General features: G+C 35.6%; 1 protein-coding gene across 2 annotated transcripts; it reads left to right on the plus strand.

The window, feature by feature from the left end:
- The first annotated feature begins 241 nt into the window (after positions 1 to 241).
- Positions 242 to 19,634, plus strand: LOC139687821 (kelch domain-containing protein 2-like). Of its 2 annotated transcripts, none has more exons than XM_071585135.1 (10): positions 242 to 397; positions 539 to 630; positions 706 to 794; positions 886 to 1,039; positions 5,874 to 6,221; positions 6,916 to 7,031; positions 8,567 to 8,715; positions 13,471 to 13,523; positions 14,433 to 14,552; positions 18,295 to 19,634. In XM_071585135.1, exons 1-9 carry the CDS (start codon positions 284 to 286, stop codon positions 14,536 to 14,538), a joined length of 1,221 nt encoding a protein of 406 aa, XP_071441236.1. In that variant the 5' UTR covers positions 242 to 283; the 3' UTR covers positions 14,539 to 14,552; positions 18,295 to 19,634. The 2 variants fall into 2 exon arrangements, with proteins under 2 accessions (XP_071441236.1, XP_071441235.1); XM_071585134.1 differs by having other exon boundaries at positions 18,334 to 19,634.
- Positions 19,635 to 19,976: the final 342 nt, after the last annotated feature.

Genomic DNA, 19,976 nt, shown 5'->3' on the forward strand with positions numbered 1-19,976 from the left:
GTTTACTAAGATATACTTTTGGCAATTCAGACTATGAAGATAATTTAGCGTAATTAACACATTCCAAATCCTGCCAACAAATAAAATTAAAATAAATACAAAACATTTGAAAATTTCTGTGGAAGTGGAATCGCGACGACTTTTTCTGACCATTGTCAGCCTGTGATGGTGACGTAACTTTAAAAAGCCTTATTGTTGGTGCTTCCGTCACTCGAGAAAAAAAAATATCCTAGGCACTACCGTCACTTGAGAAAGACTATGGAAGTTAAGCTAAATTTCTAAAATGTCTTCGCAATCGTTCATACCGTTTTTGACATTGCACGACAAAATTCATCACCGCAGTGGTCACATAACTGTTGTATTCAAAGAACACATGCTAGTATGGGGAGGCTACATGGTAATGTTATTTTTCCTCCTGAATTTCTAATAAGTATCCCTTCGTGGAACCTTGTAATGAAGGTTTTTCACCGCCTTGTCCCTGTTAACAATCGAAAAGATTTTTGTAATCATGTGAAATAATAGTTTTTTTTCTATTCAGGAAAACCCAGACGAAATATATAGATCTCAAGTGAAATGCGACTATCACAACACCAACGAACTTTGGGCCTATGACAGTCACACAGAAATATGGTATGTATATATTATTTCATGAAAGTAGCCTATATCCGATTAGCATTATGATGGACTTAATGCTCCAATTTCTAGGTCACTAATAATAACGAAAGGTGACCCACCGCCGAGGAATTCTGGTGCATGTGGCGTTGTGTTCGATGACTTCTTATACGTATTCGGAGGTAATGACTGCTTTCCTTATTATTAATGCTCTTGCTATTCTTCGTTTTCTGAAATATCTGCCAATTTTTCGTTGTTTAAAAAATATTTTAGGATATCATGGTGTTAGTGACGGCCTTGTCGAAGAAGGGAATAGCAACCAACTCCATCGACTAGATTTGACAACAATGACTTGGAAACAACTGTTCCCTGGAGGTGTGTCTCCTACGCCATGTGACAAACTTGTCGGATGGGAATACAATGGAAAGTAAGGAGAAGCTTTATGGAACTCTCAGAGTTTTGAAATTACTTTAAGGACTAGGCTACCATAAGGTCTTGGTCCCCAGGTCCTCAATTCCTTTTGCTTTGACAGTCGCCGTGGTTTCACTGATAAAACGTAGGCAGATTTTCTTGCTCTTTATGATGGAAAATGCCATGATCATGGTAAAGGATTATAAATTCTGCAAATAAATTCCATAAATCTTTTAGTTGCCATAATTTCAACTGCAGTTTACATATAGGAGAATTTCAGAAGTTCATTCTTTAATATTAATGTAATACGATATTTTATGCAATTTTTCTTGACAATGGATGGCATGAATGTTGTTTCCATGTGCCCTCAACGCAACCTGTTACCGTCATTTTGTAAACTTATGGTCAATCTTCGTGTTAAATGACGATTCTTAATTCTTTGAGCGTTCCTTACACAGGCATTGAAAAAATGTGGTTGCGGAACTGCTGAAGTTCTCATGTAACTGAAAAATGTACAATACAAACGTTAAATTCGTGAACTGCGTGTGAATACATGTATTGTTATTTTTAAGTGCCCTTAGAGAGACGATCATTAAAACTGGCAAACTAGGTGAAGTCCTTAAGTGCCATTATTGGGTAAGATCTGAGTAGGTAGGGTGTTATAAAAAAAGTTCCTTTCTTCAGTAGTTGAGCAGTCTGAACTTTTTCGGGGTTTGTCATTGCTTAACTGAACTTGGCCCACGTCGATCTACCGGCCGTAAAACCTCTAGATTTTTCAATCATACAAACACATATTTCTGCACGAAGTAACTAAGTAAATCTCTTGAACCATTGCAGTAATCTCACTACAATGGACATATTATAATCAGTAATACTCCCTGTAATCACTTGCAATTGTAAGACCGGGATGAGGTATGTAGTATATGATGTACGGCCCTAGAAAGATAACTACACTGAAGTTAGCCCAAGTGGGAGGTCGTATTTTATAGCGAAAACAAAGAGTTCATAACGGAAACGTTTTCGACAATATCTGCTTAGCTAGAAAAGTTTTTTCTTGAAAATCACCAAAAACACTCGGCACTCCCTACTCTACTACGACGTACACATACACCCCACAGTCATAGCCTAATTTAGGATCCAGGGTCCACGGCAATCACCAGAGTCGTCCTTTCTCCCCTAAAATACCAAAGTATTTAACAATATCTCCTAAACCAGAACATTTTTTCTCTAAAATTTACTATAAACACTTAACACAACATACACTATCTGCAGCCTTTCGCTTACCCCATGCTCATGCCCTAGTTTAGTAGCCAGGGCCCACCAAATGTGAATACGACACGACACTGAACTTGTCCCATGGTGAACGGTTATCTCAGCTTATTATACAAGAATTTGAAAATTACTGCTAAACTAGAACATTTTTTGCCTAAATTTTGGCATAAACTTTAATCACATCATTCCCAATCTGCAGCCTTTTACTTACCCCATGCTCATGCCCTAGTTTAGTAGCCAGGGCCCATATTCGTCACCAGAGTCGTCCTTTCACACCAAAAATCACAAAGTACCTAACAATATCTTTTGAATTAGAACATTTTTTTTCTAAAATTTGGTGTAAACATTAAAACCAAATTACTCTATCAGCAGCCTTTCGCTTACTCCATGCTCATGCCCTAGTTTAGGATTCAGGGCCCACTATCGTTAGGCTGCAGATAGAGTAAAAATGGTTTAGTGTTTATGCCAAATTTTAGAGAAAAAACTAGTTGAGGAGATATTGATAAGTACTTTCTTATTTTTGGTGTGTAAGGGCGACTCTGGTGATTGCAGTGGGCTCTGGATCCTAAATTAGGCTATGAATGTGGGGTGTATTTGTACGTCTTGATAGAGTAGGGAGTGCCGAGTGTTTTTGGTGATTTTCAAGAAAAAACTTTTCTAGCTTAGCAGATATTGTCGCAAACGTTTCCCTTTTGAACTCTTTGTTTTCACCATAAAAGACGACCTTCCGCTTGGGCTAACTTCAGTGTAGTTATCTTTCTAGGGCCGTATATCATATACTACATACCTCATCCTGGTCTTACAATTGTAAGTGATTACAGGGAGTATTACTCAGTATAATATGTCCACTGTAGTGAGATTACTGCAATGGTTTATGGGATTTACTTCGTTACTTTGTGCAGAAATATATACGTTTGTATGACTGAAAAATCCAGAGCTTTTACGGCCGGTAGATCATTGTGGGCTAGCTCTCTGTGGGCCAAGTTCAGTCAAGTTGCTACCTTATAATGTAGCAATATGTACTGAAGCATAGATTATTGTTGTTGATGTTGTGCGAAATCCTCTTTCAGTTGACTTTAATTTTCCCTTTGCCCTTGCTTGAAATACTTAAGTCCTTCAAGAATTGAGTTGTGTCTTGTAGCATAGTATTAGCTAGTTCATATGGTCGTAGGTTAGCTGTGAATATTACCATCTCTTTCTTGGCTATCATTTCTCATTTATAGCAATGTACAGCACCCCTATTTAATCATATCTCTTCACCTTGCTGATTATCTTACCAGGAAACAACAATGTGAAAGAGCCATTTTTTTGGAAAATTATTTCCTCAAAGTCATATGCGTGATACTAGCTTGCTATCTTAGTTGTCCATGTATGGGTATTAGTCTACTATTCATTTCTTTCCTTAATATCGCAATATAAGTGATCAACCATGGGCCACCCTTACCTGAAGAATACTTGCAAAGCACAAATTACCATAGAGAATTCTTATCAAATGATCCTTATATATGTAAGCATTTCAATTAAACATTGCTTGCATTAGAATGGAACCTATTATTGAAGATGGCCAGATAAGTAATTAAATTTTTTAATAAAAAAAACGTGATATGCATGCGAATGATCCAGCTTTAAACTGAATAAATAAGCTTAGTATTTATTCACACCAAAACTTTGTAATACTACCAGTTTTGATGCATAGAGGGCATCATCAGGTGGTGATCCTGCCTGATTTCGGACAATGTTACCTATGCATCGATACCTGTAGAATCATAAAGTTTGTGTGAGAAAAAATACCAAGTTAATTTATTCAGTGATCATAAATTTTCACTAAGTAGAGCCTCTAACCATCAAATTAATCAAGTTTTTGTTTATCAGTCAGCCAAGGGGTTGCAAACTCTACTGAACACATTGAAAAGTCAGTGCAATAGACATGGTATGAGAATAAATGTAATTAAAATAAAGTGTATTCCATTTTCTCGGAAGAGGAAAGCTAAGTTATATTTTAAAATAGGAGGGAAAATAAGAATAAAATAGAACAAGTGGAACAGTTTACTATCTCGGAAATGTTTTGGACCAGAATGATCAAAGTAGTTCGGATATTAGGAGAAGAATTGCATAAGGGAAAGAAGCTGTCATAAGGAGAAGGGAATTGATGACAGGGACATTAAATAAGGATGTTAAGAAAAGGCTCATCAAAACTTTGATATGGATCGTAGTTATGTACAGGGCAGAATCATGGTCACTGAAGCAGGAGGATAGAAGTAGATTGGAGGCTTTTGAAATGTGGGTGTGGAGAAGGTGAAATGGACCGAAAGGAAAACAAATGAGGAAGTGCTAGGTATGGTGGGCAAGGAGAGGGGTTCGTTGTGAGAAATCAAAAAGAGCCAGGAAAGATGGATACAGAGCATATTGATTGGCAATGGATTGTTGAAGACTGTGATAGAGGGGATAATGTTGGGCAAACGAGGAAGGGGCAGGAGTAGGAAATAGGGATGTTGGATGGAATGAAGCAAGGAAGGAAGGATGCAGAATTAAGGAAGGGCCTATTGTAAGAGAGGCAATGGAATTGTCACTGTACCATTTGGTAGCTTATGTCCATCAAAATACCACCTTAACTGGTAGATTACAGATGATTATAATGATAATGATAAGTTGACTGTACTGTATACCTAGAATGAATGAGGGAACAATAGCTTTGCAGATTCCACTAGAATTTTTATTTTACAGGTCCTGCAGTAAAACTATTGTTGTGCAATTTTAGCTAGAGATACAAAAGAGAGTCAAACTTGTCAAGAGAAGTTGACCAGGAGTCATTTTTTGAGTGTCTTTGCACATCAGTTTTGGTACACCTTTAATGTGTGGCAACATGAATTCATCAATAAGTGCTCTACACAAACTGAGGATCCAGGTACTCGCTTAACTAAATTCTGCTGTACATGAGATGGAGTTGGATGAAGATTTGTCCAGATTTGCACTGAAAGAACTATCAAATATTTCCCCATTTAGATGGTTATTATTTGAACTGTTCAAAATAGTTCTTCATTGGGCACATAATGGAAATGGAAAATGAAAAATATGTTCATAGGTAATCTATAGTTAAAAAAATGGAAACTGTAATAGAAATGTATTTCTGGTGAAAATGGCTGGTATGGTGATTTTAGGAAGGAGTAATTATAGAGTAATTAGGCTGAGGATCACCTCTCTCATATGTTAACTCTTCTCATGAAATAGGTAAAAGTCATCAAGTTATTACCTAAACTAAAAAGTATGGGAGTGATCAATGTTTACTAAAAAATACAGATCAAATGAGCTGTGTGATTAATATTGTGCAAATATCTGCACTTTTATTTCTGAATAATGTACAAGAATATAGTTGCAGTTTTCAGTGAGAGGAGAGTGGTTCGGTGTAATGCCTTTGTTTTGCCTAATTGTTAGCTGGCTGGATTGAATTGATTAATTTATGTTTTCTTTATTTTCTGCATAGTTTTCCTCCTGCATTTGCAATGTACTTTGATTGATTGTAATAAATGCAGTAATTAAATAGGTTTTAATTACAAAATTGGTGTCATTTCAATTTCCAGGCTGTATTTCTTTGGTGGTTTTGGGCCTGCACCGGATATATGGAGCTCTGGGACTTTTGACTTTGTTCCTGAACGTATGAACATGCTTGAGAATCATCCTTCTAGGGGCTGGAACAATCAACTGGTGTCACTTGATGTTAGGTGTTGCAGAGAGTTACACTCAAAAGGGCAAGAAAAAGAGCTGCTCTGGGAGTGGCCGAAAACATCTGGGGCAACTCCTTGCCCACGAGCAGCACATGCAGCTGACCTTTCTGGCTTTAGACTCTATTTATTTGGAGGTCGCTTCAAATCTAATAGAATGAATGATCTTCACTGTTTAGATTTGAAAACCATGCATTGGAGTGGAGAGTAAGTATATGTTTTGTAATTCATTGGCAAAATGCTGTGGTTTATTGTTTAAGTGCTATATTATTGTTTATATATTTTAGTATTCACACATTGGTTACCATACATGCGGGTAGTCTGACAAGTTTCCAACCTAGCAAATAAACGAGACATTTTTTCTACAAATTTATTTTTATTTTTCAACATAGTCTCCTTTTTAGTTGATATCCTCTTTCCAGCGATCACAAAAAAATTTGTTTTCATTGCGGGACGTGTGTTGCTAACTTATTACGGCTATAGGAGTTTTTATTTTATTTTATTAAGTTTTGAAGGGTAGTTGTATGGGGTTTATACCATAGATGTAACTGTTTGGTAGACTGGGAAGGAGGGGGCAATTAGTAGCAGTTGTTGGTTGATAATTTCCTAACCACTTGTCAATGAGCTCTTATTTTTAAACTTGTCTAAAATAAGGTTCTTGCTTGTTGTTTTAGCTTGTAGGATAGGTATGGTAATGGTACCTTATAGTTTAAAGTATATTTAGTGAAATACTCTTTGGTTTTGTTTTCATTGCTCGTGTTTCCTCCTTTTCCTATTGTACTTAATTTCTTGTCTTTATATTAATGGTTTCCTGAACACTTCCATCTAAATATTCCCGTAGCAACTTGTAGAATAATATTTAGATGTACAAGATTGTATTTTTATCCTAACACTCTTCCAGCTTAACAGAACCTCACCGGACAAATCCTGAAGGACGATCTTGGCACAGTTTTACTTTTGTCAAAGAAGGAAAAGCCATTCTATATGGGGGATTTAACCAGCACAATGTTATTTTAAGTAAGTTAATAAATTGTATATACTATAAATGTAGAAAACATAGATTTAAAATTAATTAATATTAATTAAATTCCAAAAATTGAAGTTATTTTGACCTAGTGGTGTATTAATTTGGCCAGCTGGAGAGAAAAATTTCAATATTTTATTTTATTTACTTGGAAAAGTCTTACTGTGAAGTCCTTTACAGCTACAGTTATGCCCACATGATGGTAATATGGCAAAATTATTTTTTTAAAGCTCATGCAAGTGGCAAAGTTAATCATTTATTGAGCATGACAAACAGTGTAAATTTCATTACGACAAACTTCCTGTCGAGCACTTATATCATACATTTCTAAAATATCATATCCTGAAGTTAAAAATTACCAATTGTAATGATTTTTTGTTATTTTATGGTAAACAAACACTAAATTCTGCAGTTTCATTAAGTGCCAGCATGTGTTTTCCAATGTCACATAGAAGCAGGGCCACTTCAAAACTAGCTCTAAATGGAAGTAATGCTCACTTTTTCAAAGAGCATTTTTATGCACTATTATGATGAAAATGCCAATACATGTGTATGTTCTATGTAAACTAATGTAACTATTAATTGTGGGAGTGATAATAGTTGTTTGATTCTGTCATCCCCGAAAATACTAATTCAATGAAAAGCATATTCTTGTGGGTTAAAGTAACCACTTATTAAATGAAGAACACAATGTCTATTTCCTCTGTTCTTAATTTGAATACAACTAGTTTCAACGCTTAGGCATCATCATCAGGTACGCCTAAGGGTTGAAACTTGTTGTAGGTAAATAAAGAACAGTGGAAATATACATTGAGTTCTTCATTTAATGAACATGAACTTCCACAAAGTTGAGCTGGGAACAATTGAATAAAGTAACCATTGTTTACCGTGCCCTGTGGTTTAAATTACCTGAACTATTAATGTTTGTGGCATCTCATATGACTGGAAATGTTCTTCATCAGAGCATTATGATGGAGACTAAAAGAAGATGACTTTGGGTTTATTATGGCTTTTAGAGGATGGTTTTGCATTTATCCTGTACAGTAACACCTGTAATCCAGCCACCATTTCAGTTTTGATACCAAATGTCAGCAGAACTGTCTTCTGTTTAAATGATTCTACACAGACACAAAAGCCATGAAGTCATCTTAAGATCCTTGATGTACAGTGTTACTAAATGAGATCTTAAAACATTATGACCCAGCCTGAATCAGAATATTAGAAATGGCTCTTGAACTAGTTTCTGACATAATTTTGCTTGCAAGTAATGAAAATTTTAATGGTATTGCAAACTATATTATGTTAAGGTAATCACTCTGGCTATGTTGCCAATACTTGAAGCTTTGCTTTTGGGTAATTTTTCTACTTTTAAAAATTTTATAATGTAGGCACCTGGGAAAAGAATGTTTTCCGATAATTGTCAGTTTATCAACTGCAATTTTCCTTTGCATTGGATTTTAAATAATCAGCCAGGATGTGCATGTTTGATATAGAATAGGAGAAAAATTATACCTCTATACTTTTACAGAGGATTGCTGGATTTTAGAAGTTCCATCAATGAATTGGGTGAAACTTTGTGAAGGAAGACCAAGGCTTTGGCACCGGGCATTGTTTTTAAAGACTGGAGATTTGATTATAATGGGTGGCCATGAACATAGTATAACAGATCCTGGAAAAGTAAGTATTTTTACATTACCATGAAAGTAGTTATCAGTTTCCTTTGTTTTAAAATTCTAACAATTATTTATAATTAAAAGAGATTAATCTTTCTAAATTGGTGGGTAATTACAAGATGTTTTTAATACAACTTACAAGGATTATCAATATTGTATCAGATCACCATTGATCAGATGTTAATGCTATGTGGTGCATTCCCAAAAACCTGCTATCAATTTAAAGTCATGTTGCTTCCTGTGGAACTGGAATAGTAAGTGTTACCATCATGGACCTGTAGATGTTTTGATGATTTTTGTGCTTCCCTTAGTTTTCTAGTAATAAGCATTTAATAAACACCCTTAAAATCACCTCATTTTACTGGAAGAATAACAGAATTTTCCCACCGATAACACGTGTGTTATCTATACCAAAATGTTCAAATGATCAAAAAAATGAAGATGCGCGTTTGGTAATGAAAATTGAAAAAATCCAGACATAGACGTATTTTTACACACACACAAATCCAATATAGACGTATTTTAACACTCACCATGTATAATTTTTATGAGCATATATATATGTATCCCTCCCCGGACTACAACCTTCAAGTGGTGGAAGGGCTTGTGCATTCCGATGACCCCTAGAGCTGTGCTGGCGGGAATAATACTTAATTATTGCTCCTGGTAGGGTCTCCCATGCCAGATAGGTCGAAGGTTAGGAGCCAGGCGAAAGGTAGTCCACGCAGCATCTGTTCCTCAGTGAGGCGGCTGCAATGGCGTCTGACCCCAGTGGGGCGGCCAGTAAGTGATGGTGTCACGTTAAAAACACTATTGAGGAAGGCAACGGGAAACCACCTCAATTATCATTCCCAAGAAAAATATGATGGACTATACAGATATTTTGAGTCCTGGCAACCACGGGGCTCGGCCCAATCGGCCGTGTGTCGTGCCCGGCAGCGGGGGAGGCAAGGCTTCCGCGGTCGTCATCCCACGAAACCCTTGCAAGGGAAAACCAGCAGCAGCAGGACAGAAGACGCAGGAGAAGAAGACCACATTAGTTAGAATAGGAACGTGGAATGTTACGACAATGATGAGGACAGAGAAACAGGAGAATGTTAAGCGAGAGATGGAAAGGGGAAATATAGATATTTTAGGTCTATGCGAGGTGAGATGGAAAGATAGCGGGTATTACTGGAGTGATAAGTATAGAATAATATACAGTGGTGGGAACGAGAGCCAACGAGGGGTTGCCATAGTATTAAATGAAGAGGTAGGAAGAAGCGTAGTCAACATAGAGCAGGTAACGGATAGAATACTACTTGTGGAGATAAAAGCAGAACCGACGAACTTAGTTATTATTCAGGTATACATGCCACCGAGCAACCATAAGGAAGAAGAGGTCGATAGGATATACGATCAGTTAGAGGACATGATCGCGTGTGTTCCTGCAGGGAAACATTTGATAGTGATGGGGGATTCGAATGCAACGGTAGGCGAAGGAAGAGATGGTGATGAGGTGGGGGACTACGGTTTAGGCACGAGGAATGACCACGGGGAGAAAGCAGTTGAGTTCTGCAGAAGACAGGGGTTAGTCATCACCAACATTTGGTTTAGACACCACAAAAGACGGAGGTATACATTGAAAATGCCAGGTGACTCAGGAAGATATCAGCTAGATTATATCCTGGTTAGACACAGGTTTAGGAACAATGTGATAAATTCGCACAGCTTCCCGGGAGCGGATGCGGACTCTGACCACAATTTAGTTGTTATGAAATGTAGCGTCCGTTTCAAAAAGATAAGGCAGGGGTGGCGAGTTAGGAAATGGAATGTAGAAGCATTGAACGGTTTGAAAAGGAAGGAGTAGCAACAGGCGGTAGAGGAAAGCATGGGGGATGGTAAAGAGATAAGTACTATCAAAGAAAAATGGGAAAGTATCAAAAAAGGGTTGTCTAAAGCCACAAAAGACACTATTGGAACCGTTAACGCTAAAAGGACTAGGAAACCATGGATCACGGATGAGATGATTACAAAGATGGATGAGCGGCAAAAATGGAAGAATGTAAATACAGAATTGGGCAAAATGAAGTACAAAGAATTAAACAATAAATTGAGGCGGGTAACGAATAAAGCAAAAGAAGCATGGTAGAAGACACAGTGCGAAGATATGGAAAGTCTACAGAGGAAGGGTGAAATCGGTGCGCTGTGTACAGCAAAGTTAAATCGTTATGGGGAAGTAAGAAAGGGAGATCTATGCTAACAGTTAGAGATAGGGCGGGTAAGGTCATAGTTGACACAGGAAAGATCCAGGAGAGATGGAAGGAATATATAGAAGAACTGTATAGTAAAGAAATTAGACCAACAAAGTTAGACATAGAAAATGAGCATGACATAGAGGAAGATAGCTTAGGTCCAGGTATACTCGACGATGAGATAGAAAGGGCATTAAGGGAGATGAAACTAAATAAGGCCGTGGGGGTGGATAACATTCCCACAGAACTATTGAAATGTTTAGGGAAATGTGGGAGGAGGAGGCTATATTGGCTGATTCGTAGTATTTATGAGGAAGGAATCTGGCCAGAAGACTTTGTGAGATCAGTTTTAGTTCCTATTCCGAAAAAGGTAAAGGCTACATCATGTGAGGACTACAGGACAATAAGTTTGATATCCCACGCAGCTAAAGTTGTTCTCAGGATCATAAACAAAAGGATAGAGAGTAGGGCAAATGATTACTTAGGGGATGATCAGTTTGGGTTTAGGAAGGGGAGAGGTCCACGTGATGCCATTGCAGTAATGAGATTATTAATCGATAGGAATATAGAACACAACCGGGAGGTATTTGCCTGTTTCGTAGATTTCAAAAAAGCTTTTGATAGAGTGAATTGGGAAAAACTAATGAGTATATTGCAGAAAATAGGAATAGATTGGAGGGAAAGGAGGCTAATCCACAACCTGTACATGTCTCAGACTGCTCAGGTGCGGGTGGGGAATGGGGAGTCCAGATGGGCAATGTTAGGAAGAGGTGTAAGGCAGGGTTGCCCATTATCACCGTTGCTGTTCAACCTGTATGCAGAGGAAATGATTAAAGAGGCATGGGAAGAACTGGAGGTAGGAATGAAAGTGGGTGGGGAATTCGTAAAATCAGTTAGGTTTGCTGATGATCAAGCTTTAGTTTGTCAGTCAGCCAAGGGGCTGCAAGCATTGCTTACTGAATTGGAAATTCAGTGCGACAGGTATGGGATGAGAATCAATATTAATAAAACAAAGGTTATGCGATTCGCTCGGAAGAAAAAGGCTAAGCTAAACATTAAAATAGGAGGGCAAAAGCTAGAGCTGGTAGAACAGTTTACGTATCTCGGTGGTGTTTTGGACCAACACGGTCAAAGTAGTAGGGACGTAAGGAAAAGAATTGCGCTAGGCAAAGAGGCTTTCACAAGGAGGAGGGAGATGATGACAGGGACGTTGAGTAAGGATGTTAAGAAAAGACTCGTAAAAACTTTGATTTGGAGCGTAGCTATGTACGGCGTGTAAACGTGGTCATTGAAGCAGGAGGATAGACATAGACTGGAGGCTTTTGAAATGTGGGTGTGGAGAAGAATGGAGAATGTGAAATGAACAGAGAAGAAAACAAACGAGGAAGTACTTGGTTTGGTGGGCGAAGAGAGGGGTTTGTTGGGAGCAATCCTATGGAGGCAGGAAAAGTGCACATAGTATACAAATTCATGATAACTACTAAGTTCTGGGTGCGCGTTATACATAAGGCCAATACTATTTTTTTCACTTCATCAATGTTTTCATCTGTCATTGACGTGCTTGGCCATCCAGCACGCTCCTTGTCGTTCACATCTTCTCGGCCCTCTGAGAACATTTTGTACCACCGATAAACGTTGCTTCAGTCGAAGGTAGCTTTTCCATATGCCACAGTCAACATTCGAAATGCGTCCGCGCACTTAATTTCGTTTTTCACACAAAATGTGATACAGATTCTTTGATCCATTTTTTGGAACAAGCAAAAATCAAAGACAAGCCAAAACACGTCCAAGCAAAACAGCTATCAACAATCAAGGGAGCATTCAAAATGGCCGAACTTTTCGGCATGTATGAGAGACATAAGTACCATTATAATGCCACAAAAATATAAGATCAAATATACGTAACCAGCAAAAATCAAAATTCCTGATACTTTTTGAACAGACCTCATATGTGCTATCTCTCTCATTAAACCTATTAGAGGCTTTTTATTTTGTAGCTGTAAATGATTTAACCATAAATTTAAGAAACTGTAAACAAAGCTTCATTACCACACAGGCAAATTTCATTTTAGACAATTGATTTTTGCAATGTAAAATGTTCACTTTTGTGATACAATAGACCACTTTCTTGCCTGTGAAATCCCATATTTCCACTTAAAAGGCATAATTAGCACATCATATTTTCTTGAACCAAATTCCATAGTATTCAAATGCAGCTGTTTTTAAATTATACCAGCTTAAATTCAACAAATCACCTAAGAGTCTAAAGTCAAACTTCTCATGCCTGTAAAATTAATTGCAAATGACATTGCATCTATCCTTGTCTCTTAATTGGTTGTAACTGGAATAAATTTCACAATGGCAAGTTGTTAGCAGTTTTATGGAGGTGACAAAAGTATTTACTGAAGCTCCTGAGTACAAAGAAGTTTTAAATGTTTCTTGCAGCTGTATTGTGAATGATCATTCTGTAACCAGTCAATATTTACGATTCTGTCTGTCGATTCAATTGGTTCTTATTGTTCCAGGATCATGCCGAGGAACTCTTTGTGTTGAACTTTTCCCCCAAGTCATTATTAAGGTAAGAAAGATAATGATAGAATCTAAATATTATTATTTAATACTATTTTAATAGCACAATTTTCTAGCATATTCATTATATAGCCCATTGTTTGAGTAGAATATAATCAGGATTGGCAAACTACTTTTCAATCGAGTGTTATTCAACAATCTCTCACTGGGGCAGCAGTGGTGTTAATGTTTACCGCTATAACAGCTGTCATTGGAGCTTTGGGTCCACCTTCTTTTTAAACTGATTGCCTTCCCTCTTTAAATATTCTAAATCGTAAATAGCTGTGTTGTATGGGAGGATATACTTCCCACAAGCATGTAGCATTACATAATGCCTCACTTGATTATTGTTCAGGCAAGCAAAATTTCAGTGCAGCGTGTTGCTCATCACGATTCCTATATCATTGCCATGGCTGCTGCCGATGCAGTAAAAAGAGATGTTTCAGGCATGATATGGTGGAATATCCTGATTAATTAAAAATTGACTATTTACCACAAAGTAAAATGTAATATTACCGGTTTCAATGTAACTACATCATCACCTGATGATGATGTAGTTGCATTGAAACCGTTCCTATTTAATTTTATTTGTGCTAAATTGTCAATTTTGAATTAATTAATAAAGATGCAGGAAAAGTCAAATCATTGAAATTTTATCTCATATACATTAAGCTAACAATATAACAAATGCTGATTATTGAACCGCAAATTATGCAAATAAAATATGCTGAACATTCTTTATTGAACAGTAATGGTATTTAGACTATCCTACAGATGTAGCGACGATATTGTTCCCAATTCAAACTAGTTTATACTTGCAAAGTTAGGTCAATTCCTGTAGTCAATAAAAAGAAATTGGTCAGTTTATACTAGAATGATAACTTACTGGTGTCACTGATTATGATATTGATTTTTGCAGGCTATGTGTGGATAAAGTTCTTAAACATCAGGAACAGCTTTCCCACAATTGGAATTGCTTACCCAAAACTCTCCAGACAGTGCTACGTCTCCGAGTTGAACAGTAGCTGTATCATCTGAGGTAGGGCTCATTATGGAATTATAAATCACCCTAGACAGTGTGTTTTTTGTGAAGGATTTTAATCGATTGGCTAATATATCATATATGGCTTATCGTTGACTGCCACTTGTTTTTCATCATTTATCATCAAGTATTTATGATAGTTTCACCGTGTGGATTCGTTTGTTAATATATCTGTGACTTTTAGGTCCTTGAGGAACATCTATTATATATTAATATATATGAGTTGTTACTCATGAGTGCAAACTCTTGTGCTGCAGGTATTTGGTCCAAATCAACAAAACTTGTTGTTCCATATTAAAGAGGAGTATTTTTTTTCTATTCATTAAATTTGTGATAGTAACATTGTATATTTATTTTTGTATCTTATTGTATATTCACAAATCAATGTTTTGGTGTCTCCTCCCGGGATCCAATGAAATTAGGATAGTTGGTATAATAATTTGCTTACCTTATTTGGAAAGTTAGTTGGTGGCACGTGACTAAATTTAGTGTATTAGATGGATTTTTACATCTTTACTTTCAGTTTTTCTTTGTATCATCATCCAAAGGTCATTAGGCAGCTATACAAAATTCAATAAAATTCATAATATGCATCAAAAAACTTCAACGCTTATTGAATTGAACATTAAAATAATTTTTCCCTCTCATTTCGAAGGGTAATTTGAAAATTTCTCGGACTGGAGTAAAAATAAACGACTTACCTCAGTGAAACTATTTTATTTTTCAATATAGTCTCCCTGTACACTAATGCACTTGGTTCAGTGATGGCCCTGTGTCTTGATCCCATCTCGAAAATTAGATTCCTTCAAGCTTGCAAAATACTCTTCTACTTAGGCTGTTCTTTTTTTGAAGAGAATCTCCGTCCACCATGGAAAATTTTGAGCTCGGGAAAGAGATGGAAATCTGATGGAGCCAAATTAGGAGAATAAGGTGGGTGTGGCAAAAATTCGTATCTTAGTTCATGCATTTTTGCCATAGCAACTACACTTGTGTGTAGGCGTGTGTTGTTTTGATGAACGATAACTTATTTCTTTGCCAAACTTGGTCTTTTTTCTTTTTATTTAGTTGGTCAATGATATTAGTGTAGTATTTTCCAGTAATTGTTTAATCAGTGGGAAGATAATCTATCAGCAGAAGCCCTTTTGCATCCCAGAAAATTGAAGCCATCACATTTCCAGCCGACCGTATTGCCTTAGCTTTCTTAGGTGGTGGTGAATCAACATGTTTATACTGCTTTGACTGCAGTGTTGTCTCTGGGCCCAAGTTTCATCTGTGGTCACAAACTGGTCCAGAAAATCTTGTTGGTTGCTCTTGAAACAGGTCAAACATTGTTCAGAAATTCCCATTCTGATGCATTTGTTACCCTACGTCTAGAGTCGCAGCACCCATTTGGCAGATAATTTTCTCATATCCAATGCCATTGTTAAAATGGGATATCTCCATCCAGATGTCATCCCTACAGCTTCAGTGATTTCTTGCACTTTCAGTTGGTGATCCTCCGTTACCATTTTATGCCCTTTTACAATAATTACATGTTTACTCATAAAGAACTGCCTGTTACTATGTGGAAAACTCATTGCGCTAGAGCTGACAGCTGCTGGGGATTCCGAGAACCTTTCAAACTACCCTTGTATTTCAGTTCCAATTTTTTGGAAAATGTAATGATGACAAATTTTTCCACAGTAACGTACATATTCACTTGGCATTGAGAGAGGGGTTTATGATGTAGTTGTTTTAATTAATTTTCACTAAGCAATGATAAAACTCGTAGTGTTAAGGAGAAGGTAAAGCAAAGTTACATAGAACTGATGTGGCCAGCATATTACTTTCTCCATACATTTTACCTCTATTTAAATAAGGTTACATAATAGTTTGTACAGGTTGACATGAACATATGGCCATGCCACAAAATTGTGTGATGAATACACTACATCCACATTGTGCCCTAATGCATTACTTGGACAGAATGATATTGCTATGAAGATTTTTCACTAAATACGTTATATAATGTATTTAGTGAAAAATCTTCATAGCAATAGACAGAGGGAAGAGATTATATAATCTCTTCCCTCTGTCTAATTTCAATGATGATGCCCTCAGAAAATGTTCATATTTTAAATATAGAATATGTTTCATTGGTATTAAATTGTTACTTTATACACTCCAGCTTTTTATTTGCAATTATCATTTTGATTATGAAAATATAATGCTGATGATAGAAACAACCTTAGCTTCGCTTAATTCTAGATAAGGTAAAACTCACTATGTTAACAGTGGAATTTAGTTATCTGAAGGGTTCCAGTTAAAAAATGATGTTCAAAATTGATTTTTTGTTAATTAAATATTCATCAATGGAATCAAATCACTTGTGAAAATTCTCATTTGAGGGATTGGAACATATTACATTAATGGATCATGATTTCTATGAAATGTTTTAATTGACAATTTGCTGAAAATTATAAACTCAGTCTGCTTTTAAGTAATGATATATTAATTTCTTTTGCATTAAAGGAGTGGGTCATGATTACAGACCCGTAAAATTTATGAATTGTGAATTTGCCACAATTTAATGAATTTATGAAGCGTGAACAAATAGTTTTAGGGTCTGCTGCTTGGGAATTTCACAGGTACCCAGTCTTGATGGAAAAAAGTATCTGTGAAATCCAAGTTTATTTTTCCAAAAACTTGACTGAATAAAAAGTCATAGAGAATTTTGTCTTCTGTGAAACAGCCAACCATAAACATAACTCACTTTGAAACTGAAGGGTATATCTGATAAAATTTTCAATCAACTTTATTAAATTATTAATTTCAGTAAAAAATGTCAAATAAAAAGTTGTAGAAAAAACTGTCTTTAATTTATAACTGTAATAACATTCTTTCAAAATTTGATGTTTAAACTGACAAAAATCAATTAAACAGGAGAGTTGTGACTCTTGCATTATGGCAATAGCGGAAGGTTGATTTTGGCCTACGGTACAGTCATTGTTGGTCTTATTTACCAAAATGATACAACTGTATAATTATTCACATACACATGGCTAAGCATCCATGGGAAAATCATCAAATTGTGCTTCCGTTGGAATCCCAAATTTATATTCTTCATCAGTTCTCTATATTCCTACATACTAAGTATGGAGAAAGTAGATATTGAAATGCTGCTAATTTAAAAGTGTCAGTTGAAGAAACTTCTTGGAAAATAGTGTTCAATATCTATATTGTGTTTTGTATGACACATATTACCCAAGGCACATTTGTTTTCCTGTGTTTAAAATCTTCATTTTAGTTACCCTCATTCATTTGTGTATTAAACCAGTATTTGGGGAAAGTTACGATATCATCTCCTTATGCTTTTATGTATGTTATATATTTATTAATATTGAATATTGTTAATTTATGTTCATTAAGAATATTTTCATATTGCCTATGGTGAAATTCATTAAACATGTGTAATTTTGGTCACAATATAAATTTACTTTAAGGTGATATTATTATCATTTTGATGTAAGTTGTAGAGGAAACCTTTGATATCCTTTCTTGGGTAAACACACACAATATATTATAACAAAATTCAGTCTAAGGGAGGCAACACTTAAAAGCAAGTAGATATTGAGATATTAGTTTACAGGTTAATTTAATTCTAATGTAAATAATCATGCATAAATACTAGTATTAAAAGAATTGTATGCTACTAATTGTGTCCAGAATCTTTGACACTGATGTTTAACATTTTTCATAGGATAAAACATTTATCTCCAAGTGTTTTGTGGCTTTTTAGCATGGCCTATGCCCAACATTTCAACAAGCAAGAGGGACAGTAGCCTCAGTCATCCCGGTGGAGACATCACTAATGTACAGTTATGCATAAGCTATACCATTTGAGAAACTGTGATTGAACTAGTGACTTCATGTATTCACCTCACAATTGTCATATTAGTATCAACATTTAGCTTTTGCAGTAATGTTCAAAATTGCAAACATATATTTTTTTAAGGGGAATGCAACTTAAAGAGCACAATGTCAGAAACCTCTTGTGCTCTTGATTTCTGCTTGGGTTGCGTTGTCATTCAGTGTCTATTCAATTTTATGTTTTGAAAATGTAAATATGTAAATAGTGTTAATGTGTTGGCACTCTCAATTGCAGACTAGTGTTGTAATGCATATGAGTGTTTACATTCTTCCACATTGATTTAAAATAAAAATAGATTAGACTGAATAAAAATTCCAATTTAAATCATATAATTTCAATAAAATTTCCATGATTTTATATAATTTTAGTATTGTCAAAGAAGATAAAATCAAAATTGCCAATCTATTTATTTAATTGTACATAAGCATTAATCTCAACACAGGTTTTCCGTCATGAATGTTTTTTAAAAAAACCATTTGCATAAAAAATAGAAAACAGGAACTATACAAGAATGATTTACTTCAGTTCTGCTAATAAGTTAGATTGTATTGTGTCAAATTAAAACATTTTGTATCTTCATGATGCTCTGTAAATATAATTTTCTTAGTTTTGAGAGTAACTTTATGATGGACTTCAAGATAATCAGTTGGAATAGACATTTCAGTTGATTTTAGTAAAGGTTTAATTTTTCACTCACATTTGTAGTTTTCAGAGCTCTTTTTGCCATAATTTTGTTTGTCTAACATTTTTTTCGTGTAACAAATCATCTTATTTTGTGGAAAATTGGTTGATACATTTAGCATTATTTTATGTATCTCTCCAGCAAATTTGTGCATTTTATCATAATCCATTTGAATAGCTCCTCAATAGTTTTTACTGAGAACTTCAGAAATGAAAATATTTTCTTGGTTCATAAGAATGAACCAAATTTATCTTTAAAATGTGGGCTATTACTTAAAGCAGTCATAATTGATGGTAAATGGCAAGAAATGTGTGCTATAAAGACTGGTGATCTCACTTGATATAAGCTCGTACTTAGTGGGTGAAAGGTATGTGAAAGTGATAGAGAGTTATGCTGGATTTAATGGTCTTACCCTCTGATCTACAGGCTTCTCGGTTATGTTTTCTTCAGAAATTAGTATGATAAAGGTATATACTGGTTAACTTCAGTTGCTTCTAAACTTGTTCATTCATTTTACCAACTTAAATTGGTATGGCGGTAAGTGACACTAATCAATGCTGGATTGTGTTTTGTAAGCAAAACAATATGTGATAAAAAGTTTGAAATTCAAGTTCATGGTGCATGGATATCATCTAATTTTTCTGTTTCCTTTCATCATCATGTTCTTGGGTGTATGTGTTCTGCATTTCCTCTGAATTTTTTTCTTCGTGCTTGGTGAGTAGTACCTAAGGAAATCATAACTTTCATAAGTTCTGTTCTCTCGCTCGAAGGAAAAAAAATAATGAACACAGCTCCTACAAAAAGATATATTATGAAATAAAGTCTGTTA

Source organism: Hetaerina americana, unplaced genomic scaffold, assembly GCF_022747635.1.
Source record: "Hetaerina americana unplaced genomic scaffold, ioHetAmer1.1.p SCAF_2, whole genome shotgun sequence".
Classification (NCBI taxonomy): Eukaryota; Metazoa; Arthropoda; class Insecta; order Odonata; family Calopterygidae; genus Hetaerina; species Hetaerina americana.

Coding starts and splice junctions, on each gene's coding strand:
- LOC139687821 (XM_071585135.1), top strand. CDS start 284: ATGTCTTCGCAATCGTTCATACCGTTTTTGACATTGCACGACAAAATT. Junction 1,040..5,873: donor GGATGGGAATACAATGGAAA/GTAAGGAGAAGC, acceptor TTCAATTTCCAG/GCTGTATTTCTTTGGTGGTT. Junction 7,032..8,566: donor CCAGCACAATGTTATTTTAA/GTAAGTTAATAA, acceptor ATACTTTTACAG/AGGATTGCTGGATTTTAGAA.